The sequence below is a fragment of the Mastacembelus armatus genome, chromosome 21 (genome assembly GCF_900324485.2).
Source record: "Mastacembelus armatus chromosome 21, fMasArm1.2, whole genome shotgun sequence".
NCBI lineage: Eukaryota > Metazoa > Chordata > Actinopteri > Synbranchiformes > Mastacembelidae > Mastacembelus > Mastacembelus armatus.
Window position 1 is genome coordinate 23255985 of NC_046653.1, and position 25930 is coordinate 23281914.

General features: G+C 43.1%; 1 protein-coding gene and 1 long non-coding RNA gene across 3 annotated transcripts in view; one reads left to right on the top strand and one right to left on the bottom strand.

Annotated features, from left to right (window-relative positions):
* Positions 1 to 23024, top strand: part of raph1a (Ras association (RalGDS/AF-6) and pleckstrin homology domains 1a) — a 50470-nt gene extending 27446 nt beyond the window's left edge. The window contains exons 9-20 of one of the 2 annotated variants that reach the window (XM_026295336.1): positions 1943 to 2017; positions 7427 to 7504; positions 8873 to 8947; positions 9221 to 9305; positions 11583 to 11704; positions 11790 to 11855; positions 12400 to 12543; positions 12667 to 12777; positions 13396 to 13494; positions 16052 to 16172; positions 16567 to 16694; positions 18289 to 23024. In XM_026295336.1, the coding sequence (XP_026151121.1) occupies positions 1943 to 2017; positions 7427 to 7504; positions 8873 to 8947; positions 9221 to 9305; positions 11583 to 11704; positions 11790 to 11855; positions 12400 to 12543; positions 12667 to 12777; positions 13396 to 13494; positions 16052 to 16172; positions 16567 to 16694; positions 18289 to 20679 (3495 nt within the window). In that variant the 3' untranslated portion in view covers positions 20680 to 23024. The remainder of the gene's footprint in view (positions 1 to 1942; positions 2018 to 7426; positions 7505 to 8872; positions 8948 to 9220; positions 9306 to 11582; positions 11705 to 11789; positions 11856 to 12399; positions 12544 to 12666; positions 12778 to 13395; positions 13495 to 16051; positions 16173 to 16566; positions 16695 to 18288) is intronic. The other variant, XM_026295337.1, reaches the window with a different exon arrangement.
* Positions 15603 to 25124, bottom strand: LOC113123363 (uncharacterized). Its single transcript, XR_003294954.2, has 3 exons — positions 24927 to 25124; positions 16546 to 16669; positions 15603 to 16207 (listed from the first exon to the last, which is right to left on the bottom strand). It is a non-coding gene; the product is annotated as an uncharacterized LOC113123363 (long non-coding RNA).
* Positions 25125 to 25930: the final 806 nt, after the last annotated feature.

The following is a 25930-nucleotide window of genomic DNA, read 5'->3' on the forward strand; positions in this document are numbered from 1 at the left end:
TAGAAGCTCATTCACTCAGGTACATTGGTAGTTCAGTACACAACATCCTCCATCCTTTTAAAAGTGACGTGGGCAAGAGAAAAGAGTCAAGAGACAAGCAAACAAACAGTTTTGATCCTTAGATACCTACGATGCAGACACACACTCACAGCCTGCACCTCTGCTTAGCACAAAGAAACACCAAGCACAGTTTAAAATGTACTTTTTTAACATAAGAACTTTTATTTAAGCATCTACTGCCTTACTGATTAGTCTGCAGGGCCATAAAAAATTCACAATACTCATTTCCCATGAAGAAGAGAAAAATGAAGAGTTTATATTTAACACCCCAGAACCTGATCCTGCTGAGAAAAAGCATCTCGTCCAGTTTTCCCAGAGAACTTTCTGTGGTTTTTAGATGCTGACCAGGTAATCACGGCGCTCCTGTCTCTGTCGAATAAAAATCCATCTTTAAAAAATGAAACCTAGTGCACATGTTAAAATCAGAAAAGAAATTGGTACATATCCTGCTGCAGAATGACCTTTGTGGTGCAACATTTGATTATAGTGTCTCATTAGTATTAATAGGGCCTTAAAGTCTTGATTTCAGCTTCCTTAAAAAAAAAAAAAGCCTTAACACGTTTTAAAAAGTTTCTTCATACTTTGGTTGGTATGGCCCTGTGCTGAGATACAATCTATGTAGTGTTAAAAATGTCTGACACACACACACACACACACACACACACTTGAAGATTGACAGTGAGGTATGTACAGTGTGTGTGTGTGTGTGTGTGTATTTGACCTAAATACTACTTTTAATCTGTGGTTATCATAAGAACTAATGCTTTCTATAAAATGGTCTATAGTGGTTGAAACACACACACACACACACACACACACACACACTCATAGCATTATTAAAGATAAGAACAGATGGTTTTTAAAAGTATGTAGATTAATTTTTTCCTTCTTTTTTGCAAATCTAAATAAGTAACTGTATCTCCCAGATAATGTAAAGTGAAACATTTCATTTAAAATGTCATTTGAACACTTGGACACATCTTTTTAAAGTATAAGAGCAGAAAACCAAACTGGAGGTGGACTAGGTTAAACTCTACTGTGGCTCCAGGCTGGACCTCAGTCTGCTCAGCAGGAACCTGCTCAGGATGGACTAATGAGTCACTGTGACACGTGTGTCGGATTATATGAAGCTCCCTGAACCACAGATTTGTCCTGTGTCTGTCTGAGGGTTCACATTGTCAATAAATATGAGTAATATAGTAGATCATTGAAACATGAATTGGCCTGGAGTTAAAATCCTATGTGCATGTAAGTCCCCGAAACCCGGAACCAGTAGTGACTCTGTGCTATAGAGGACACAGATTTTAGTGGGAAAACTTAATCTCCTCACTGGTTTTATGGGTTTTTGCCTTGTTGCTGCCTGGTTGTCCCACCTCAAATATTCTGGATTCAGTAACTTGACATTGATGGAGATGGATGGTGGATCCAGAGTTTGGGTTCAGAGACCTCTGGGTGACACACAACAAAACATGATTTCAGTTCAGACGTCATGTATGTGACAAACACTTGATCTTAAATTTAATTTATTCTTCTCTAGGTTTTTTCAGTCCCTGTCTGGGGGAAAAACTGACTTGGTTGAAAAGTGAAAAATGATGAATCTACATCTTTGATGTGTTTTTCATACAGTCTGTTTTAGGTTTTGAGCAGCAGGTGTCAGAAAAAGAACCTGTTGGTTTATGTCCTGACATTTCCATCCAGCGTAAATCATTGCTGTTTGTTCTTCTGCAGGTTTTAGTTTCTGACCAATTTAGCAACGATGCCGATGTTTTTCTGCTGCTGATCTCTGCTTCACCACACAGCTTTCTGCTAAAGTGCCACATCCAATCATTTCAACACCAGATTAATTCACCAGGACTCTCTCTGTCTCTGTCTCCCCTCAAAGCACTCCTATCTGGACAGGGAAACCTCTCTGATTCTGAGAAACATAGCAGGAAAACCTTCCCACCTGCTGACCAAGGTGATGCCCCTTTCACTTCTGCACGCTCCCTCTATCTTCTCGCATGTCAGTGTCACCCTGTATATCTCCCCTCTGGTGAATGAGTGAACGAACATGCATGTCATTACACCTGTCGGCTTGCTGCACCAGGAGTCGTGGCCACTGTGCATGTTAACTTCTCTTTCCATCAGTCTTTATGACCTTCTGCTCCCTTGTAGTGTTGAAGGGAGGTCAGTCTGTGTGTGGTTCTGTAATATACATTGTGTGATGGGCTGTTTTCAGCTGCCGTGTTTATTCCCAAAGTCCTACAGAGGATTCACTGCACCTCGGTGCTCCCATGCGATTCCTCAGATTTCAACCCAAAATGTTGTTGTTTCCACACCAGAATCAGAAAGTTACATAAAAAAATGTAAAAACTAACAATATGTAAAAGTCTATATGGTCAGAGACAATCTGGTAAAACACATTTACACACAGAAAAATAACGCACATTTTTCTGATGATCAAATCACAAAACTACCACTCTGTGTTTTAGCCTTCATTCTGTACAGCTTTGGGAACACTGGCAATAACCGTGTGCACCTGTGGGTTTGTGTGGAGAAAACATCCCCTGTGTTTGCAGACGCAGCGATGACTGAGTCGACTGGCTTCAGTCAAACCTGCAGCCAGAGTGCGGACGCCATTTTGCCTTTTTTCTATGAAACATTCATTGAAAGAAATGAAATGGCGTGAGTGAAAGCAACCTGCACCTGACTGCATGTGTAGTCTGCTTCTTATGTGCCAGGACTGAAGAGTCTTTCAACGGTACAATCATGCAGGAGTCGTCTAAAACGCAGTTTGACAACACACTGCGTTTGATCGTGCTCAGACAGCACTGCTGGTTTAACGTGTGCATGTGAAGTCACCCAGACTTAACTAGACCTTTGGGTGTGTTTTACTTGTAACTGTCACAGAGGTGTTGCCTGTAATTGGACAGTAGAGAGTTAAAGTGCTGGAAGGCACCAGCCCCTTTGAGACAAACTGCTGCCATTAATATGCAAAACAGTCAGAGTGCAAACAAAATGAAGTCAGTGTAAGCTGCTAAAACACGCCCTGTGTGATCATGGTGGAAGACTGCTTCACCGACACCTTTGCCTCCACCAAGTGTTGAAATAATAATGAGAATTATTGGTGACATTAAATCACTCGTGTGTAATGGAACTAAAAGCAGGTAAGTGACAGTCAAAGATTCTGTGTCTGCTTTTACCACCTAAAGTCTGTTGAGCAGGAATTTGACTGTATGTTTTTAGAAACATAAAATACTTAAATATATATTTCTATTGAACTGGGATACATGTGGATGGTTTCCTGTGTTAATGCCCGTTAAAAATAGACAAGACAGAGAAATTCTGACCTACTTCTGGTCACTTTCTGTGATTCCTAAAATGCACTGCTATTGCCAAAACATTTTGAGTGATGCCACAGAAGAAGCTGTTAAGCAGCCCTGGTTTGCCTGGTTTGCTGTCTGCTTGTTTGGTAATTAGTGTTTGGAGCTCGGCCAGTTACAGTAATGGAGCTTAGCAGATGAGCTAACACTGATCAATGCAGATAATGGGACTAGCAACTAGTCTAATTGTTGTTGTTGCTGTTGAAGCCAGACCAGGATGCTGGTGCCTCGGCTGCTCATAAATAACATGAAGTCACATTTGAACGTTAGACTTAGTTTAGCATTTGTGTTGCTGCTCTACATAATGTGTGTCTGGATAAATACCTCTTGATAATTTGTGACTGCAGTGTTCAAGCTGCTGCTGCTCTTAAGCTAAAGCTGCAGGAGTCTTAATGGCTAAGGGTAAACTTTTATTTATGTGTTTGTGTGTGTGCATGGGCATTAGATAGAGAGTAAGTACGGAGGCTTTACTCTGATTGGTTCGGCAGTATGATGATTTGATTGGATGGTTAAGCTGATGATGCATTGTGATTGGATGTTAGAGGAACGTGCCGGATCTGCAGATTTAATCTTCTTTGGTGCAGAGAGGGGGTGATTCCCTGTAGCACCATAAACACACACGTGCACTCACAGACACACACACACACAAAGACTCACACTCACAGCAGCTGGCTGGCAATGGGCCATCTCATTTGGACTTCTTGGCTTTGACTATCTTTGTCAAATCTGCTTCAAATTCTCCTTGTTTTATCAAAAAGTTCCAGTTTGGAGAAAAACAAATGTCTTCCCAAACCTCAGGGGGTCAAATTGAGTTTGAGATGAAGCCAAATCCAATGGCCTCCATTTTTAAAACCTGTAATTTGACATAATCTAGTAGACAGAGAGTATTGGATTTTTAGTAACAGCACAATAATAGATCTTGATATATAGATGTAGTCAGATTAATGTTTTGCTTTTAAGATCCATTTACTGTATCTCACAGCAGCTGCCACTGGTTTTAGATCCAGCTTGGATGTAAAACAAGCCAAGAAACCCATCTCATCGTCGTCCAGTGTTTCCTTCCTGCAGTAATTCTGACTCCACTGATTCATGCATCGCAGAAAAAACGAATTTTGCTTTAATTTGTGGTCCCAGATCAGTCAAGGTAGGACCGCCAGGGACTCTGAGCTATGGGGACGGTCTAAATCCTGCAGCAGTGATTAGACTGAGGGTGAAGTTATCTGCATTCAGTAGAGCAGGGCACAGCTGTGTGTGTGCGTGTGCGTGTGTGTGTGTGTGCAGTAACAGTGTGTACTGTGTATAGTTCTGCATATAGCATATTCTTTCTGTGTCAGTGTTACAGTGCCTCAGCAGTAGCTGCGATCCACCCACACACTTTTCTCTTTCACACGTACACACACTGCTGGCCCACTTCGCATCACTCTGCTCTGCTTTGAGCCTACGGCAGCTCAGGAGGGACACATTCTTTATGACTTCAAAGGCAGCGGGATCTTTCTTGGCCATGAGCTAATTTTAGCAGAGCTATAATGTAGGTCAGCTCAGCATCCATGATATGGAGAGAAAACGATTTGAGCAGGAGTGTAGGAGGCAAAGAAGCACTGTGTCGACTGGAAAGGTGAAGATTGTCGTTATCTAATAGAGACAGAGCACTTTGTGTGTAAATGAAACTTACACACCAAATAAAAAGCAAGTAAAGCCAGTGATTATTCCTAGTTTATTGACCGATTGGGGTAAAATGACCAATTAATAAATTAATTAACCTCATTATTCATAAGTTGATGGTCATTTCAATGTGAAAATGAAGGAAGTGGGTGGTCAAATAAAAAATATTGGTAATGTTCTGCTCATAACATCTACAAGAGACACCTGCTGATGTCACACGTTTGACACTTCATTTTACATCTTCCGTTATTTCCTAAGTTGATTTTTTTTTTTTTTTTTTTTTCCAGATAAGAACAATTTAGTTTTGTTTCAGTTAAAAAGTGAGTGATTTTAAATCGTCCACGTAGTTTTGAGTTTATTAGTATTGAGTTTATTACCTGAATAAAAGTCTGTTAGCTTAGCATTTAGAAATAACATATAAAGTGTTACCAACACAATTTGTTTTTAGTCACAACCCTGGTTTGAACATTATGAGGTTCTAGCTAACAGAAACCTTTGATTCTTCTACACACGAGTTGATTTTCAGTCATTCAAATGTAGGTTTTATATACAAATCTGTCAAACTGTTTAGTTTAATATCATGTCATTGATTTGGGATCATAAATCATCTTTTATCATTCTAATATCTTGACATTGCTTTTAATGAAAGCACATTTGTTTTCATTGTTTAATGTGTTCTGTTCAGCATTAACCACAACATAAGCTAGTCATTATAAAGCTTAGTGTGTGTGTGTGTGTGTGTGTGTGTGTGTGTGTGTGTGTGTGTGTGTGTGTGTGTGTGTGTGTGTGTGTGTGTGTGCTTACTGTAAGGGGTTTCTGAGATGCCAATAAGGGGATTGGCAGCTAATCTCCTCTTTCTCCTCCCCATCATCTTCATTTCATTCTGCCCTTTCGCTCATTGACAATATGGATCCGCGTGTGTGTGTGTGATTGTGTGTGAAGTGTAAACACTTAAACGTGTTTGTTCTCATGTGAAGTGAGTAAAGATCCCCAAACAGCGATGCCATACTCAGAGAACCAGTGTGTTTGAGAGTGAGACGGGGACAAATCGAGGAGAAAAACAAATCAGATAAGAGGAGAGAGGGTGGGGGGGGCATGAGAGCTGAGATAAAGAGATCAGTGCCTTTGCATGGAAGTTGGCACAGCAACAACACCCCTCCCCCTCTGCCATCCATCTCTACTTCCTTCGCTCTTCCTCTCATTCCCTCTGTGTCGCTCGGCCAGGGAGGATGTGACAGGACAAGGCAGCATCGTTCACTTTGATTTTTCTAGCTAGGCGGCAAACGAGTCAGTAAATCAGTCAGACAGCTTGTCAGTCTGTCTGCAGGTAATGCAAAGTCAGCTGCTGCACTAACCAGGTGATCAGTTAGTCAAAGCAGGAGGCTGTCGATAACTAGATTAGTCAGCCTGACACTGGTCAGCACTTGTTCATTCTTGCTGTTTCTGTCTACTCTTATTTTTCTTGCAGGTTTTGTGTTTGCACCTGCATCTGCTCTGCTGTTTGGCTCCCTGTCCTTTTCGTCCTCCACTGCCTCTTTATGCTTATTGTTCTGACTGCACATCGGAACACCTCGGTGCTGGTTTATCAGCAGAAACAGCCTGGACTTTGTCACTTTCTGTGTCTTCATTGAGCCTCTGGTGTGTTTGCTGCAGCAGCAGCACAGGAACCACTGCACAGCCTTCAGTTTGTGTGTTTGTATTTGGGAAATTTTAGATAATCCTCCTTCAGTGAGACAATGACTATAGTCCAACACGTAGTGTCTGAGCGTTAATCCAGTCTCATTCCCCTGCAGTCACAGTAATACAGAGATGATGATGATGATTATGAAGAGGAGGAGGAGGAGAAGCAGGTTTTGTGCTGCCGGCCGGACACTGATGATTCCTTACAGTTTGGGATCCGAGTCCGGGGCACCTCTGTCTTATTGGGACTAACCTTGGCTTCTGTTTTTGTGGGATATCAGCTCATCTCTTTCTTCACACTGTCTGGAAAACTATTAGCATGATAAAACTCTGTCTGGAAGAAGCCTCAGTAAACAGGGGTGTTGTGTTGGGACAACAGTGCAGCTGAAAGGACTGGGGACACACTGATACCTCGTTCAAACTCTGCTGATAAAAAACACCAGGACTTTGTGGGAGTTGTGTTTGTGTAAATATCAGATGTTGTAGTTTGATTGGATGCAAAGCAGACACAGAAGTTTTGACTCAACAAACAGAAAATAAACATGAATTCCTGTTGGAAGAGTCAGGTAGGTCTGGGTTTTCTCTGCTTGTCTGTCAGTGCCAGTAGCTGATATTAACTAACTTGTGTGTGTGTGCGTGTGCGTGTGCGTGTGCGTGTGCAGGAGGAGCAGGCAGCCAAGCTGAAGGCAGACAATATTCGAGTTGCCCTGGAGAAGATCAAGGAGGCCCAAGTGAAGAAGGTAATTCTGGTTCTCACACACACACACACACACACACACATAAGAAAGATACTCCAAAAACATGACTGCAGGGTGTGTGTCTGACTACGTGCATGTGTTGTATGTCTGGCACGTGTCCAGTGGAATCGTTTTTCTGGGTCAGGTCAGTGTTACTCCACATTGAAAGCACTGGTCAATAACAGCTGGGGTCAGCACACACACACACACACACACACACACACACACACACACACACACACACAGCACTCAGCATAATGACCATCACAAGATAATTCTCAATCCCACAGAGAGAGGGACTGGATTAACAACCTGGATTTACTACATGCAGAGACAGAACTGCAGCTACCTGTGTGTGTGTGTGTGTGTGTGTGTGTGTGTGTGTGTGTGTGTGTGTGCGTGTGCGTGTGTGTGTGCGTGCGTATTTAAGTCTTATTGTCTGTGTGTTGATCCTATGCAAAGCTCCAAAAAAAGTGGATCTTTCATTTAAAGTTTTAAAGTGAAAGTTGAAGGAATAGTAACAATAAAATGTCATTTCATTGATATGATGTGAATAATTAATCCTTTCATGTGATTGGCTGGTATGTGTGAAGATATCAGAGGAAGCATGTGTTGTGTAAACAATGCATCAAAACTTCATGTCTGCTTTTCATTTTAAAAATAAAATGTAAATATAAAGTAAAAATGTCTGATCTGGTGTCTCTCTCTCTCTCTCTCTCCCTCTCTTTCTCTCTCTCTCTCGCACCCTCTCTCTCGCACCCCCTCTCTCTCTCCCCCCTCTCCCTCTCTCTCTCCCTCTCTCCTCCCCCCTCTCTCTCTCCCTCTCTCTCCCTCTCCCTCTCTCCTCTCTCTCCCCCTCCCTGCTCTCTCTCTCCCTCCCTCTCCCTCCCGCCCCCTCCCCTCCTCCCTCGCCTCCCTCGCTCTCTCCCTCTCCGCTCCCCCCTCTCTCCTCGCTCCCTTCTCCTCTCCCTCGCCCCCTCCCCTCTCCTCCAGCTCTCCCCCTCTCTCCCCCCTATCCCTCCCCTCTCTCTCCCTCTCTCCCCAACTCCCCGCTCTCCCTCCCTATCGCTCTCTCTTCTCCCTTTTCATTCCCTCGCCTCCCCTCCTCTCTCTCTCCCTCTCGCTCCCTCTCTCTCGCTCCCTCTCTCTCTCTCTCTCGCTCCCTCTCCCCTCCCATCGCTCCTCTCTCCTCGCTCTCCTCCTCTCTCGCTCCTCTCTCTCTCTCTCGCGCTCTCTCCCTCTCTTCCTCTCGCTCTCTCTCTCCCTCTCTCCCTCTCCCCCCTCTCTCTCCCTCCCTCCCTCTCTCCGTCTTTTCCTCTCCCTCTCCCTCTCCCTCTCCCTCTCTCTCTCTCTCTCTCTCTCTCTGCACAGCTGGTGATTCGTGTTCATTTGTCAGACGAGAGCTCAAAGACCATGATGGTGGATGAGCGACAGACAGTCAGACAGGTATGACCCCGACTCACCTTACACCTGTGCTAAAAGACTGAAAAGTAGTAGCAGTCACAATAAGTACAATAATATTCGCAGTAATATTAGTAATGTATATGAAATTAATGGTATCTACCATCTGTGGTAACATTTTTTTGTAATTAATAGCAGTAGTATTATTAGTAGTAGTAGTAATGTCAGTGGCAGTAGTAGTCATAGTTAGTAATACTTCTGTCACCTAATATGTCGTTAAGTAGAAGTTTGTGTTACTCACTATCTCTTCCCCTTCAGGTTCTGGACAGTCTGCTGGATAAATCTCACTGTGGTTACAGTCCAGACTGGTCTCTGGTGGAAACTCTCAGCGAGCTGCAGATGGGTGAGTGCACACACACACACACACACACACACACAGACACAGACACAGATAAGACAAGCCTGTATTTTAGGATAAAGATAGGAATAGGTATGAATAAACAGGAAGCGTAGGAAACAAATAATTAGAAGCAAATCAAACAAGGAACAGAAATAAAACAGAAGTGATACAAAGTCAAGTTGAGTCTTTTAGAATAGGAGTCAGTCAGAGCATCGTTCAGTGGTCTTGCTCTTTAAGATTCCTCCACTCTGACATGAGCCTGCAGCCTCCAGCGATCGTAGCTGCTGCCTAGTTATGTGGTTTAATTAGATTACCTAGTTACCTCTGTTTCTTTAATGCATCATGACCCTAACCCTAACCCATTTATATCTGAACATTGTAAATCTCTATACACAGACTGAGTGTAGTTAAAAGGACTGTCCTATACAGTTACTGTTCATGACACAGTCATTGCTTTATGTTTTGACTTTGTTACAGATGTTTCCTACGTCATTTCTAATGTCTTGACTGGCTAAGACAGTAAAGCTGTTTGGATGATGTAGAAAACAACAATTGGACATAAACCAGTAATGCAACCAGTTCCAGATGTGCATGTGTACTGACAGAATAGGATTATTGAGTAACTGTGTACTTGTGTTCACAGTGCAGACATCCAGCCACACAGTGCACACACTCCTGCGGGGGTGAGATGTGTGTTTGTCATCTCCACGTAACACACACACATTAACAGTCTTTATGTAGGTCCGGTGCAATGATGCGTGTGATCTAACCTACATCTTCAGGGCTTCGGCTGAACAACCATTCAGCTTGGTTATGAAACAGACAAAGTAAAGCAGTAAAGTGTTGCTCGTTCTTCCACAATCATCTCAGCCAAAACTAAACCTTTGCTTTCTTACACAAATCTAGTCCAGGTCTGGTTCTGAAACCTGGGCTAGATTTAAAAATTTAAATTGGCTCCTGTCTTAATTAAGAGTGTAAGTGGTATGAGGACTCTCATTGACATAATGCATTCCTTAGACCTCAACCCCTAACCCTAACCCTAAAGCCATTTGAGGTTTTGAGGACCAGCCAAAATGTCAACACGAGAACATGTAAACACACACACACACACACACACACACACTGACACCCAGACACCAGCACCCTGCTGAGTGCCCTTTGGCAAGAGCCTGACTTCCTGTCTGATTGTACCTACAGTGAATGAGAATGGAAACAATTACTTTGTATTGTTAGTAGAAGAAGCAGAATTGGCTCTTTGTGATAGACAGATAGATAGATTGATACTTTATTAATCCCCATAATAGTGTTAGTAACCATTAGTTTCCCCTGCATGTCCAAAGAACAGCATATTAACTATAAGGACATGCTTTGAGTGAAACATAAACTAGAGCAAATCATGTCTGTAACTAATAAAGTTAAACTACAGTTTGGTCCAAACTACAGTTACTAACAAATGTCACAGCAAAATCTGTGTAAATGTGATGTAGTTTGACAGAATAATTATATGGACAATGATGTAGGATGAATAAAATAATCCCAGGTCAGTTATCTGCTAAAATGAATTGTCACATTGGGCTTTAAGTAAAATATCAATATATGAGACTGAGTCACAGAGAAATCTCATGATACTGGAGCTGACTAAATACATCTGGCCATATATGAGAAACAGAAGCACCTTTTTACTGAGATCAGCACTGGAGTCCACAAGTTAAATGTGGGTCACAGCTGATACTGTTTGTCCAATTTAGTCCTCAGAGAAAAACATCTGAAAGCCACTGAAAGGCAGCTGGGATGGGCGTTCAAAAGAGAGAAAGAGAGGGAATGAGGGCAGCACATAGCCATGAGCCATGCTGCCTGTATAAAGCAGAGCTCTGAGCTGTCTCTCCCATTTCCTAATTTTCCAAATCCCAAACAAATTAGAATATGTGCTAAAAATAACAGAATTTACAGAATTGTGTGGAAGATCTAACCAGCGTCACTCTCACCTTAGGATTTTTATGAGTTCAGTGACTTTGCTGCAGTGTTTTGTTGCTGTGGCTGGAGATGTCATAGCAACTGCTAATGCTAATGAGACGGTCGTATTTAAAGCCAGTCTGCCAAGCTGAGAGGAAAAAAATAACCTTTTCCTGTAAAAAAAAAAAAAAAAAAAAAAAAGAAGCCTTGACATGTAACAGATAAACTTTACAAAAAGTAAAGTAATATCAAAGTAAATGAATGACTTTTCTGCTTTGGCTTGAATTAACTGAAAATTAACTACAATATCTCACTCACTCTGTGCAGAACGGATCTTTGAGGATCATGAAAACCTGGTGGAGAACCTGCTGAACTGGACCAGAGACAGCCAGAACCGCCTGATGTTTACTGAACGCATCGAGAAATATGCTCTGTTCAAAAACCCCCAGGTATGATGCACACACGTAAACATGCTTAATTAAATCCACACACGTTTTCATTTGCTCGGTCTCATTCCTGTTTTGTCTGCTGCAGAACTATTTGTTGGGGAGGAAGGAGACGTGTGAGATGGCTGAAAGAAACAAAGAGGCTCTGTTAGAGGTTAGTTTTCTCTTCTTGCACACAGCTGTTTCCTCAAATGCATCTTTACCCAGACATTTTCTGAGTTTCCATCTCAGAGACTTGACACAGACACCATGCATGGACACAATTTCAGTCTAACAAGATACTGAGCTAGCTTACCCATTATAGAAACACTGGAGTGCACGTTTAATCCTCTTAATATTTTCTATTTGACCCTCAACTATGGCTACAGCCAAAGTGTATGAAGGGTGAGTGCACTGCTGAGACTCAATCTGAAGTTTAGTTTTTCCCAGTTAGCAGAAGCTGCTAGAGATGGTAACGTCTGTCCTTCACCATGTTCCTTTAATGCAGAGCAAGATGTAACTCAGTGGGTATTCATTAAATTTGTGGTGGTAATTCTTGTTCTTCAGCCACAGTAACCCTAACACAAGAGGTCTGGGAATCTACTGTCCTGACTGACCAATGACCAGTTTTTTAGTGCCACAGTTGTGAAGGGTTTGTATGCTCAAATTGAATACTCAATAAAAAGACATTTTTCTGTGTGTGTGTGTGTGTGTGCTAGGAGTGTTTTGGTGGCAGCTCCGTGTCTGTCCCTGAGATGGAGGGAGTGCTGTGGCTGAAAGAGGATGGGAAGAAGTCGTGGAAGAAACGCTACTTCTTGCTGAGGGCCTCTGGAATCTACTATGTCCCCAAGGGCAAGGCCAAGGTGTGTGCTGTGAAAAGAAGCAGAGAGGGAAATATGGAGGAAAACAGAATTCTACTTTACAGTAGTTGTTTTTATTGCAAAACTGAAGAACACTCTTGGAAGTCAACATGTTTGTGTTTTTAGGCATCCAGAGACCTGGCGTGTTTCCTACAGTTGGATCATGTTAATGTGTATTATGGCCAGGACTATAAGAGCAAGTACAAGGCTCCAACAGATTACTGCATGGTGCTGAAGGTACACACACACACACACACACACACACACACACACACAGACACACACGAGTGATTCAGGTTTAGAAGATTGTCTTTTCTATGGCACCATAGTCTTATAATGCCACCTGGTGCTGTAGAAGAGTAATGACACCTTATGTCAAAGAAAGTAAACTACTATAACACATTATTCTTTATATATTAATATTTCAGTGCTTTGATTTTAATTGAAACTATTTTTGTAGCAGCAAACGTGACAAGTTGTAATACTAGTGAGGGGAAACGTCTCCACTTGTCCCAACAATTGCCAGTTTATTAAAGGTTCAGTGTTGAGCATTGGTCAAAGCAAAAGTTCAAATGTCAAAACCCGGAACTTCCTTGAAACAAAAACAGTAGAAAAAGGCTTCTCAAACCTCAACACTACTACACAGTGTCTCTATATAAAGTATAGCCTACTGTGTATAAGTATTTCTTTAAGAAAGCTCCAAACATCACACATCTGGCTTAGTTTCTCATAAGAACTCTTTATTCTCTGTAACAAAAGGGAGGAGAGAGATCTGTCAAACACATCAAAACAATGATGAGCCAGGGTCTGACCTAGTACCCTGTAAAGTAAAAGTGTTTTTCTTTGTGAACGTAGCATCCTCAGATCCAGAAGAAGTCACAGTACGTCAAATACCTCTGCTGTGATGATGTCAGAACCCTCCAACAGTGGATCAACAGTATTCGCATTGCTAAGGTAAGAAGCTGCTTTTAAAAGGTGGATAGGTGTGCAGAGGGACAGACTGTAGAAAGGGTGAAGGTGAAGAAAGAGGAGGAACCTAGAGGAGCAAACAGAAAGAGAGATGAAGGGGAAGAGACAGAGCTAGAGTGAGATTGATTGATGAGACAGGAAAGAAGTAGAGAGAACAATAGACTAGAGTGGTGAGAAAGAGTGGCAGACAGAAAATGGTAGATAAGAGGCAGTAGAAAAAGAAAGCGGGATACAGGTAGATGGCAGAGGGGGTAAGGGGTAGAGAGGGAGTAGAGGGATACTTATAGGCAGAATGGAAGAGAAATTGATAAAGGGAGTAGATAGAAGTATAGAGATGGTGAGAGGTTGAGAATGAGTTGTAGAGGGAAAGAGAGGCAGTAGAGGAATACAAAAAATGTGGGCAAATAGATGAGAGGAGAGTAGTGGTAAAGGGAAGACAGATGGGCTGGGGGTAGGGGGGGGGATTAGATGGGTAGGTAGAAAGAGGTAGAGAGTTGGAGAGAAACAGGAATAGGAGGATGAGATGGGTAGAGAAGATAGAGGGAGAAATGTGTAGACAGCGAGAGGAACAGAGGAAGAGAGACTGCAGAGAAGACAGATTGGTAGATGGTTAGAAAAGGGGAGGTAGGGTATAGAGGTTTAGAGAGGTAGAAAATGTAGATAGATGGGTAGGTGGTACATGGAGAGAGAGATGGAGAAGTAGAGGGAGAAGATATAGAAAGAGGATATACATAAGCGAAGGGGTTGGGGTAGAGAGAAGTAAAGGGTAAAGAGGGACAGGTAGAAGGGTTAGATATTGAGAGGGATAGGTAGAGTAACACAGAGGGTATAGAGACCTAGAGACAGATCTGGCTAGAGTGAGATTGAGGAGTAGAGAGACACTGATAGATGGAGACCGGTAGAGAAGTAGAGAGAACAGTAGACGATGGTAGAGAGATGTAGAGTGGTGTGGTAGAGAAAGAGGCAGTAGAGAGAGAGAGAGTTGATGGGAATGGGAAGTATAAAAAGGTGTAGAAAAAAGGTTGAGGGTGTAGACAGACTAGGGATACAGGTGGACAGATGGAGGAAACAATGGCAGAGGGGGTAAGGGGTATTGAGAGGGAGAGAAGTACAGAGGTGTAGATATATACAGGGAAAGAGGTGAGAGGTAAATAAATAGAGTAGAGAGGTAAATAAATGGGGTAAGGGGTGTAGATGGGAGAGAAAAAGAGGACAGATAAAAAGGGGGTAGACAAGAAAGATGTAGACAGATGGGCTGCGGGTAGATAGTGGCAGAAAGGGAGATGGAGAGAAGTAGAGATGTAAATGGGGGAGATATAGAGAGAGGATAAATGTAGCAAGAGGGTGGAAGGTAAATAGAAAGAGATGATATAGTGAGAGGGTTGGAGAGAAATAGGAGAGGGGGATGAAGTAGATGAAGGATGAAGAAGTACAGAGGAAGAATGAGACTGCAGAGTAGACAGATTGGTAGATGGATAGAAAAGGGGAGGTAGGGGTATAGAGGTTTAGAGAGGTAGAAAATGTAGACGTGGGGATAGATAGAGGAGGAGACCAAATGAAGGAGATAGAAGGGTAGAGAGGTGGAAAAAGGATGTAGACGAGAGATTGATACATGGACAGAGGGGTCGGCAGAAAAGGGGTAGAGATGTAGATAGAAGGGGAGAGAAGTAGAGTGGTGTGAAGAGAGGTAGAGAGTAGAGACAGGAAGGGGTAGGTAGAAAGAGAGTTGGAGGGGATGGGACAGGTGTAGAGAGGGATGAAGTAAACAGAAATGGATAGATCAGGGGTGGCCAATCCTGGTCCTCGAGGGCCACTGTCCTGCTTGTTTTTGAACAATCCCTGCCCTACCCACTGCTGATTACCTGGATCAGGTGTGTTCAGCCAATCACAAGCTGGGAGATACCATTTCACTTCCCTCACTTCCACCCTCATCTGAGAAGGTATCTTCCAGATTCCAATGGACTGAACACACCTGATCCAGGTAATCAGCAGTGGGTAGGGCAGGGGTAGTTTGAAAACAAGCAGGACAATGGCCCTCGAGGACCAGGATTGGGCACCCCTGGGTAGATAATGAGAGGGACGGGGAGGGGCAGGTAGAAAGAGAGGGGTTGATAGAGATGGTGTAGGGGTTAGAGAGAGCAGGGATGGCAAATTCCAGTCCTCAAAGGCCACTGCCCTGCTTGTTTCTCCACTTTCCCTGCCATTCCAGCTTCTGATTGTTTGATAGTTGAAAAACAAGCAGAACATTGGTCCTTGAGGACTGGCGTCTGCCTCCCCTGGGCTAGAGAGTGGTAGATAGAAAGAGAGAAGGATTGGACAGACAGAAGAGAGGGAGTAGAGGGGTTAGTAGAAAAGAGGTAAAGAGATGGGGCTAGAGATTACATAGAGGTAGAGAGGGATACAGGGAAAAGAGGTAACAATAGATAAATGGGGAAGAGGAATATAGTTAGTAGAGGGGGTAAGGGGTAGATAGAGGGACAGACAGAGGCAGAGTAAGGGGGTAAGAGGACAGTAACTTAATTGTTATCTGTCTGTCCATCAGTATGGGAAGCAGCTGTACATCAATTTCCAGGAGGCAATGAGGCGATCAGAGGCAGCCTATGACTGGTCCTCCCTCTCTTCTTCCTCAATCAAGTCAGGATCCAGCTCGTCCAGCCTTCCAGGTCGGTCTGTCTGTCTGTCTGCTGGGTTTGTGGAGCTGCAAACAACAAAAAATGAAATCAGCGGCTGCTCTGATAATTAATTCAAAAACATCTTATCTGCTGCCTACCATAGTACTGCCACACTTACATCTTGGGGTGATCTTCTGATGTTTATAGGCCAATTGATCCATGGATTTACAGAGCAAATCATTTTCAGACTAATTCATAGTGAATTCATTCATTCAATTATCTGGCAGGGTCAAAGGCCTCATTTTTAAATCTTTCTTTTTGCGAAGTTTTAGAAACACAGCAAAAATGAAACAGTCATTGATATTAATAACTATTAATGAATCTAAAGAATAAGCATCATTATCTATAGTTAAACATTATTTACCTCTGCTTGTCTATGGTCCAGAGTCGCAGTCCAACCACTCCAGCCAATCGGACAGCGGCGTATCAGAGGTGACATCAGGCCACACCCGCTCCCAGAGCGTCGTCAGCTCCATTTTCTCTGATGCCTGGAGGAGAGGAACACAAGGAGAGGTGTGAACACACACACACACACAGCTCTGTTCTTTCCTGTCATTGTCCTGTTTACTTGTGGACTACATTTCCCATAATTCCCCTGTGCTTCCCTGCCAGTGGTCAAAGATGAAGGGACGTATGCCAGTTCCTCTTTGTGCAGGAGGAGGAGGGAGTGGAGGTTAGACAGGAAGTCATGTAAAAAGCATGTTGACGGTTTTGGCTGCAGCCTTGAAAACAATAAATGTTTGTGTTGCTACTTTGAAGTGAACTGGGTTTGAATCAGTTTGCATCATCGCATCACACAACTTTAAATTTGGCAGCATATCTGCATCATACGTCAGGCCCTCTGGGATTACAGACTAGTGGCGTCCAACATGCCTTATGTCCTTACATCCAGTCAACAAACACGCCACCCTGAGGGGACACTGTACAAGCATAAAAGCCACTGCCAAATCTGAGTGTTTTCCTGAGCAGTTTTCTATCAGTCATTTTTACAATATGTGTTTAGTGTCTAATGTTTACACAGCACAACAGGGGCAGATCATATTCTTTGTACACAGTAACTATGACATTAGGGATATATGCTGCAGTATTCACATCCATACACAGTCACTTTTGCCTTTGACATAACACAAACCTGTGGTTAAATTTGACACCAATGTCAAACAGTCCCAGTCTAATGGAGCAGGAAATAAAAACAACAGTTCATGAAATCAAAACTAACAATGTTAACATTTAATAAAAGGCTCATTTTCACACAGGTTCTATTCACTTCTTTACACTTCAACAACAGAACATGCAGTTTGCCCAGCAGTGTACATAAGAACGAATTTACTCCATTGACTTTAAAACATCCCTGTTGTTAAATGGCTGCAGCTCAACTGTTGATTGTTCTAACCAACCATGCTGTGAAGGAATGTCTCACTAACAAATCATGTAGCAACAATGAGTGTTTTTAGATCCACTTAACTAATCTATTTGAACCCGTCTGGAACCGACCCAGACCCAGACTATGTCCACAACTTTCTCTACCGCATTTGTTTCACAAAACAGTTCAGAATCTATTTGGTAGCACTAAAACACTAACCTAACAGGGGCTGCTGTTCTGACACTGTGCTTCAGAACAGGTTCAACTAAAACAGAACTTAGAGAGGTTTAAAAATCCAGTTCTGTGCTAATACTGACCAGACAGCTCTGTCCAAATGATTAACTAAACTGCTGCTAAACCAAATTAAACCGATTAAAAATACATAAAGATCATCACAAGTCTGCTGAACTGCAGCTAAGCTGATGACAGCATCAGTCCAGAAAGTGTGTGACCACACTGGTTTTCTGAATTTTACTGATGGGACAATGGACATCAGGCAAAACTGAGCTTCTCAAGGTGATCATTCCTCTGAACAGCAGAGCATTAGTAGTGAGGGTCAGAGTCTCATGCAAAAATAGAACTTCACAATTGTAGTATGTTTGGATTTTCAATAGTTTTGTGTGGTCAGACTGCACTGTTTTGGTTGGTTTCCGGCATCTTGTCTTGGATTGTTTGGTTTTCAGAAACATGCCAACCACTGTCTCACTGTTCCTTTCTCCTCCTGTCACTCTTTTCTGCCTCCAGATGATGAGGATCGACCCCATCAGTAGGCCTATCCCTCTCCAAATACCGACCCTGTCCTCCCAGACCCTCCCTCTCTCTCAGCCTCAGACACCACCCTCCCGGTCCAGCTACACCGAAGGCCTTGTTCCATCTGAGGATTCCTCCCCATCACCGCCTTCGCCACCTCCACCTCCTCCTCCTCCACCTGTCGCAAGCGTGGCCCATCAGCCAACACCTACCTCCTCATATGTCAAGTACAGCACACTGGCTCGCCTGCAGGGCCAGAACCAGTCCAGGACCCAGTCAGCAGGAGCTTCCACACCTGCTCTTCCCATCCAGTCTACCAAAACCAATTACAATACCCTCCCAGCTGCTTATAGCACCTCCCCTCCATTACCACCATCTCCTCCTCCTCCTCCTCCACCAACAGCACCAGCTCCAGGCTCAGCTATGGCTGCACTGAAATTTGGTCCATCAAGCCCCTCAGCTCTCCCACCACCACCCCCACTGGAGGAGGAGGTGCAGGAACCCTCCTATCTCCCACCACCTCCGCCAGAGAACTTGGAGGAAAATGGGTTGCCTCTTCCTCCCCCTCCAGAGCCCATCCCAAACTCGTGCCCTCAGCTCTCCAACACTGGCCTTCAGCAGTTCCTGGCACAGAAGTTTCCCAACATGGTGTATGACTTCAGCCCAGCAGTGTCCGACGATAATGCTCCTCCTCCTCCACCCCCAACTGAGCTTTCTCCTCCCACCTCCCTGCAAACTCTCCGGCCTCTGTCCCCGAACGCACCCCCTCCCGCACCTCCCAAAACCTTCACAGGTGGTTTCCCCCCTCAAACAGCTCCCAAACCCTCAGGTCCTTCTTCCCTTCCAATTGCCCTCTCACCTGTGTCACCAACGCCACCCCATAGTGGCCCTGGGCCATTTAAAAAGCAGCAAAGCTTTTCAACAGGTCATTCTCCAAATCAGCCCCCTCCCACACTTCCAAAGCAGCACAGTCTTTCCTCTAAAAACCTTGCCCTCTCTCCTTCTTCCTCCTCTACTTCCGTCTCTATTGCGGCTGCTACCTCCTCTTTGGTCAAACAAATTGTCAATCAGTTCCCAGGAAACTCTTCCACCTCCTCTCTGCCTGCCTCCAACTCCATGGAAGGTTCTAAATTCACTGCTCCTCAGTCTCCTCCAGCAGTCAAGGCCAAACCAAAGTGGCAGCCAGGAGGTGTTGTGGCCCCACAGTCCCCAGAGTTCCCCCCACCTCCTCCTGACAGCTCCTTAGGAGATTTTCCTCCTCCTCCCTCTTCGTCCTCCTCAAAGACAGGCTCCCCAGTAAAGAAGTCGCCTTCCAGCTCATCTGCAGGATCCACCAAACGAGGGCCTCCACCAACCCCACAGAGAGCCTCCTCTATCCGGGGAAGTTCAGGTGACACCCAGGATGAGAGGCCAAAGAAGGTGGAAAGCCTTGTCAACAAATTTGGCCAAGCTCCTCAGACAGGAACATCATCCAGCTCCTCGTCAGCAACTGGGTCTCCTTCAAAAGACTCCTCTTCACTTCCTGCTCCACTGCCAAAGCCAGGGAAGCTGAACTTAGCAAGCCTCCCATTGGCTCTCCAGGGGCTGCAGACAGGCCAGCACCATCAGCCATCTGAGTTCCCATCCCCTCCTCCACCACCTCCCCCCTCCCACCCCCCTCACCTTGACTCATCTCCTGATTATTTCCCTCCTCCCCCAAGTGACTCTGAGCTCTTCCCTCCTCCTCCACACCTGTCAGAGTTTCATCACCCCCCAAAGGTGGCTGTGGTGAACCCCCAGCCTCAGATGCAGCCACATCAACAGCTGGCAACCTCCTCCTTATCGTCATCGTCATGGAAACAGGGCCCACCAAAAAAGGGGGCGGTCCCACCTCCAACCCTGAACCGGCAGACCAGCAACACAACCCAGTACGACAATACCATAACAATGCCTCTTTCACCACCTCCCCTCTCTCAGACACCACCTCCTACCCTGTCCTCTTACTCTTCTTCCTCCTCCTCTCCGGTCCCCCCCACCTCCCCGAAATCAGCAGGACCAGGCTCGCTGGCGCTAAAACCTCACTTCCTGGAAGACCTCAACCGCACCCTTAAGAGGAAGTCGGTGTCTCGCCATGGTTCACTCACCTCTTCCCACATCCTCTCTTCCTCTAAGGTGGAGCCTGTGGGCACCATGGACGACATGGCGCTGCTCCCACCACCCCCTCCGGAGCTCCTGCAGCAGCAGCAGCAGGGTGTCCGAGGACACTCCCACACTTTGTCTCGCCACCACACACGCTCCCACTCCACCAAACATGCCAACATCTCAGGCTATGCAACGCTGCGGAGAGGCCCACCTCCCGCTCCTCCAAAACGGGACCAAAGCACCAAACTGACCAGTGAGTGGTAGGGAGCAAGGACACTGGGTGGAGCCTAAAGAACTGAAACAATTATTTAGGTCTCATCTTTCCTGTAGAGAAGAAATAATCAGTGTATGTCTTGACGTGTCTGTCTCCTCATCATAAACCATCCAGCCTTGAATTTCTAAGCAAGTACCAAGCCGTGTTCCTACTCTTAATCTCAGATTATGATTGTTCCTATAATCCTCATTATTGCTATCATTACCAACACATGTTTAATCCAATGAAAGGAGTACAATTATATAAATATATGTATATACCTGTATACAAGCAAGCCAGAAAGATCACTTATCAAGCTTTTTTCACAATGTGTGTGCAGCTTTGCATTGAAATATACAAAAGATGAGACTTGAACGACAACGGCTCAGAGACAATTTGCTGCAAAATATCTGGTACTGCATGGAGCTGTGGCAATGGAAGTAAAGTTACTGATGAAGGGATTCATGGAAGGATGCAGAAGTGTGATGATGTGTATAGAAATATGGGGGGTGGGGGGGTCACTCTTTAGAGGGAGCATTTCAAACTTTTTTGTGTGTTTTTATATAAAATTATTTAATACTGGAAAGATATTGTTATAATTATTTTAAGTTTTTAAGATGTGTTAAAAGAGAGAGTTTCACTGGACATGGGTCTGTACTCTCAAAATGTCAAAGTGTTGATCAGTGTTACCAAACTATCATACCGCTAGCTCCGCTGAGCTTAGAGTCACGTTTCTTTAAATTTGGTTTCAGGGCTGAAGTGATGGGCCTTACTGCTTAAACATACACTGATTTAACAACAAATACTTAAAGAGAAGCACCCTGTTGTGTGCACATTACAGGTTTTTTTATTCTAACTAGTGCTGAAATCAGATTTCCACACCTGTTCACGAGACTTGTTTAAACAAATGTTCTTCCATTACTTCACTAGTAAGTCAGTGTTTAACTGCTAGTAGACCGAGCAGCTAGTCAGCTCCAGTAAACTCCACCTGAAATGTCTAGTCAATAAATCAGCCACTTGTTTGCCATCCCAATTACCTGTCAGTCACTCTGATAGTGAATTATTAAAGGTGTGTGTCCTGTTAGCATGTAGTGAGGAAAGGCCAAGGGAACAAGTGCCTACGTGTGTGGTAGCATCATCATACTGTGCTGAAAATCTAACTACAAGTTCACCCAACAGGGTTCTGACATTTTGAAGCTCATCACCTGCACCAAATTAGATCATTCTAATTTGGTGCAGGAGGAGGAGCTGGTGTGGGACAATAAGCAGCGCCATAACTCTGCATATATGAAACGGGAATTAAAAATCCTGACAGTTCAGATTACGACAGGTTGAGGTACACTTTTACTCTACTGCCCTCCAGTGGTACTAGCAAGAAAGACACTGTGGCCAAGCCCAGAGGCCTTGTGCAAAGGTTCTCCAGAGCTGCAGCCTTCATGAGCTCCAGTATCCTGTATCATTTCTAACTGACATTAATGCTGCTGTAACTTTAAGCTCCACCCTCCTCTGCTGTGCTCAGTGTTCAATGAATGAGTGACAAACACTGTGAATCTTTTTAGTTAATTTTCAGCCAGATAACAGATGGAAGCAGTGGCACTTGGAGAAAGGGGGGGTAATGAAAACAACCTGAGTCACTTAGTGGTCTAATTAGCTAGTTAGTCACTACATCATGTCAGACTGGTATGATTCTGGTTTTTAGCTACATGTTCGAGATAGTAAGTTAGTTAGTCTTTCACTGGGGCAGCTACATCAGATTAGATAGTGATCTGGATGAACCCAGTCAGTCAGGTAGTAAGCTAGTCTGCTGCTCCATCCTTCACCCCCCTGTAGTTACAGAAACATAGTCTGTCCTTTAAAACAAGAAACTGAGTCCAGATCAGTTGATAAAGACTAAACACATTTTCTGGTCAGATCTTTTCATGTTTTTATCTCTGCAGTCTCTTAATTCAATTCTGCATGACATGTCACTAACGACGCAACAGCACAGATGCCAAAATGTAATATTACTGCCCAACTTTTTACTTTAATGGGTACTTATTTCTGATTTTGAAGGAATCTGGTTTAGATTCAATGTATAATTCTGGTTATAAAGTGGTTTCAGTTGGTTTTCACATAAAATCTGTCTGTGATACTGTTAAGGGGAGAATTCATATAAGAGATGTACTTCCAATGCCCACTGCCATGCAGGTAATAATCACTACATCATGGTGTATTTCAGTGACACTCAAGAACAACATACAGTTTAAAACTGATCAATGTCTTGAAATGTCTTCTGCTCAAAGACAACTAGCAGCTGTTACTGGTGTCAAATCCGCTGTTGCATTTAAAATAAATGAGAAAAATGAGTCAAACCAAAGTCCAGATTCCACAGTTTTTCCAGTTTTTGAATCTGATTGTCCATTAGCCCTGGAAACCGGGCAGAGGTCAGGTTTCAGGTCCACCTGTCACTATCCACTATACTGTCTCCAGACTTCATGTGTTTTCTGATGATGCATGTAATGGTGCAGTCACACTGCTCAGCTCCTGACAGCACACTATACGTCACGTTAACCCGAACAGTCACACTAGTAGTCAACATGCTGCACTCCAGCTGAATGTAAACACATTAACTTCAGATTTAATAGGAGACGCCCTGTTTTCAACAGGGAAGTGAAATTTCTGATACATACTTCTATCAAAATATATATATTTTAAATATTACAGGTTGTCTTGTTTTTAAAACATGGCAGGTATATACTTTAGGAACAGGGAACATTCTGTCAGAGTACCCAGGTTAGAACAAGGACCATCAATACAGAAACACATTCCAGCCAAGACAGACAGCTGACTAATGTGGACACAGACGGAAAACTGACAGCAGATATGACCATAGCTCAGATGTTGCCAAACAAATTAACTAATTCAAGTTTTACAAAACTTCAACAGCGAATAACCAGCCAGGTAATCAGTCAGCTAAACAGCCAGGTAACCAGCCAGCTAAACAGCCAGGTAATCAGTCAGCTAAAGAGCCAGATAACCAGACAGGTAACCAGCCAGGTAACCAGCCAGCTAAACAGCCAGGTAATCAGTCAGCTAAAGAGCCAGATAACCAGACAGATAACCAGACAGGTAACCAGACAGGTACTCAGTGTAGCAGAATCTGACAAACACTACAGGTACTGTAAATAGTGTTGGAATAAACCAACCAATAATTCTACCAAAATAAAAGTCATTTCCTGTCACTGATGATCAATATGTCTATCAAACATTATCTGGTTCAGATCATGTGCTGCTTTTTAAAATATTTTAATTATTGATATTGAATAATATTTTATAGAATAATTTATCATTTAGTCAAAGGGAGGGAAAAAAGGACTAGCCAACAGTCTAAAACTTAACTTTAAAAAATAAACAGCTTTTTTAAAAAATTAGCATTAGAGAAGACTGAACCAGCAACTGTTTGGCATTTGGAATGAAAAAAACGCTAATCAATAGGTTATCAATAGCTGCCATTTAATTATGTGTTGATCAACTTAGAAATCAAATCTATATTTCATGCTAACATGCTAAAATGCACTTTCCAAATCTAAAGGTTATACATTTAACGCAGCAGGTAAACATTGATCAAAACAACAAACAAAACGATTTTACTTAATGACGCTGCTGATGAGATTAAAAGTATAACGTCACTTTAAATGTGCTGACTAATAAAGGGATTTAACACACGGTCTCCACGATAGAAGCAGCCAGCTAATGCTAATGCTAATGTTAATGCTAAAGCTAAAAACAATGTGAAAAACTAACCCATCTGAATAATCCCTCGTTTAAAGATCCAAACCTCCAAATCCTGATAAAACAAAAATACTGAGTGTTAAATGTTCTGTGCTCGGTTGATTATCTGATTCAAACCACAAAATCTTCATCTCTCCATTCATGAAACACTCAAGTTAACGTCACTAAACAGGCTGCTTTAAAACGCTTTTAGCGAATTCTGAAACCATAACTAAGTTCAATGTAAACACAGACACGAAACAAACATTTTTAGATTCAGAGTGAAATAAATTTTACGAGTTTTTAGTATTCAAACATTCGTAACTGGTTTAGCTAGCCATAAGCTAGCCATATTAAGACACAGTATAACCACAGAACTTCCCTGAGAATCATCACATTTTAAAGTTTTCCTAAGTATCAAAGCCATTCATTGATAGTTGTCAATACATAAAATGGCACATAGTAAACAAAAGATGTTAACTGGGAATTCGGCGTAAAAGTGACTCACCAGTTTGACTTGATGGGGGAGGGACAGGTCCAAGTCTTTGCCCTGATCAGCGAACAGAGTCTCCTTTAACGGGCTAAAAAGACACAAAACACGCTCCCCCAAAAAACTCTGACAAAAAATGTAGTCAAAAAAACTTCACCCTGTATTTTAATTCTGTTTTTTGAAAAACAACGCTAAACTCCTGGTTTCACGTGTCTCATCACCTGTGTCGCCAGGTGCACAAAGTTACAGTCTCTTCTTCTTGTGTGTATTTTATGGCGGCGGCAAACAACGTATTGGCTCACTACCGCCACCTACCGGCAAAAACAGTGTGGAGCCAGAATTTGCTGCAGAATTAAAAAATAAGAAAATCGAGATTATCTCCAGAAGTTCTTTGTAAAAAAAAACTCAGATAAGAAAATCAACACAAACATTACAACGAAAATAAAACAATAGAAGACAAAACATAAAAGATCAAATTATAACTAGCCTCAGACTGTAATAAGCACTGAGCTGTAGATACAAACACCACGTACTGATAATATCCTGCACATGTTCAGACAACTACTCTTGTCACTGCATTAATTGTTATGTTACTATTTCAAATGTGAGTATAATGAGGAAAGTACACTTAAAACATTAAAATGAAATGAATCCAGAAAATCGCCTCTGTGGGTCTTATACTGGGTCTTAAAAATGACTTTTACAATCCTTGTTTTGTCAGACTCTCACATCTAAGACCCGTGAAATGTTGGTAGTCACTGGCAAAAGACCGGGCAACTAATTTTCCAGTCATTGCAGTTGTACATGTATTTTTGGTATTTGAATTTTAACAAAACATGCACATGCAGGTTCACAGTGGATTTTACAGACAACTGCAGCCTGTACATCAACAGGAAATCAAACAAACGTTATTTGCATTAGAGCTTTTTGGAGTGTTAGCCAACACAAGCTGCTCTGCTGCTGCTGGCACAAGAAATCACTGACACTGGCGAAGACTAGATTTGGGTCCTGGGCTGGGAGGC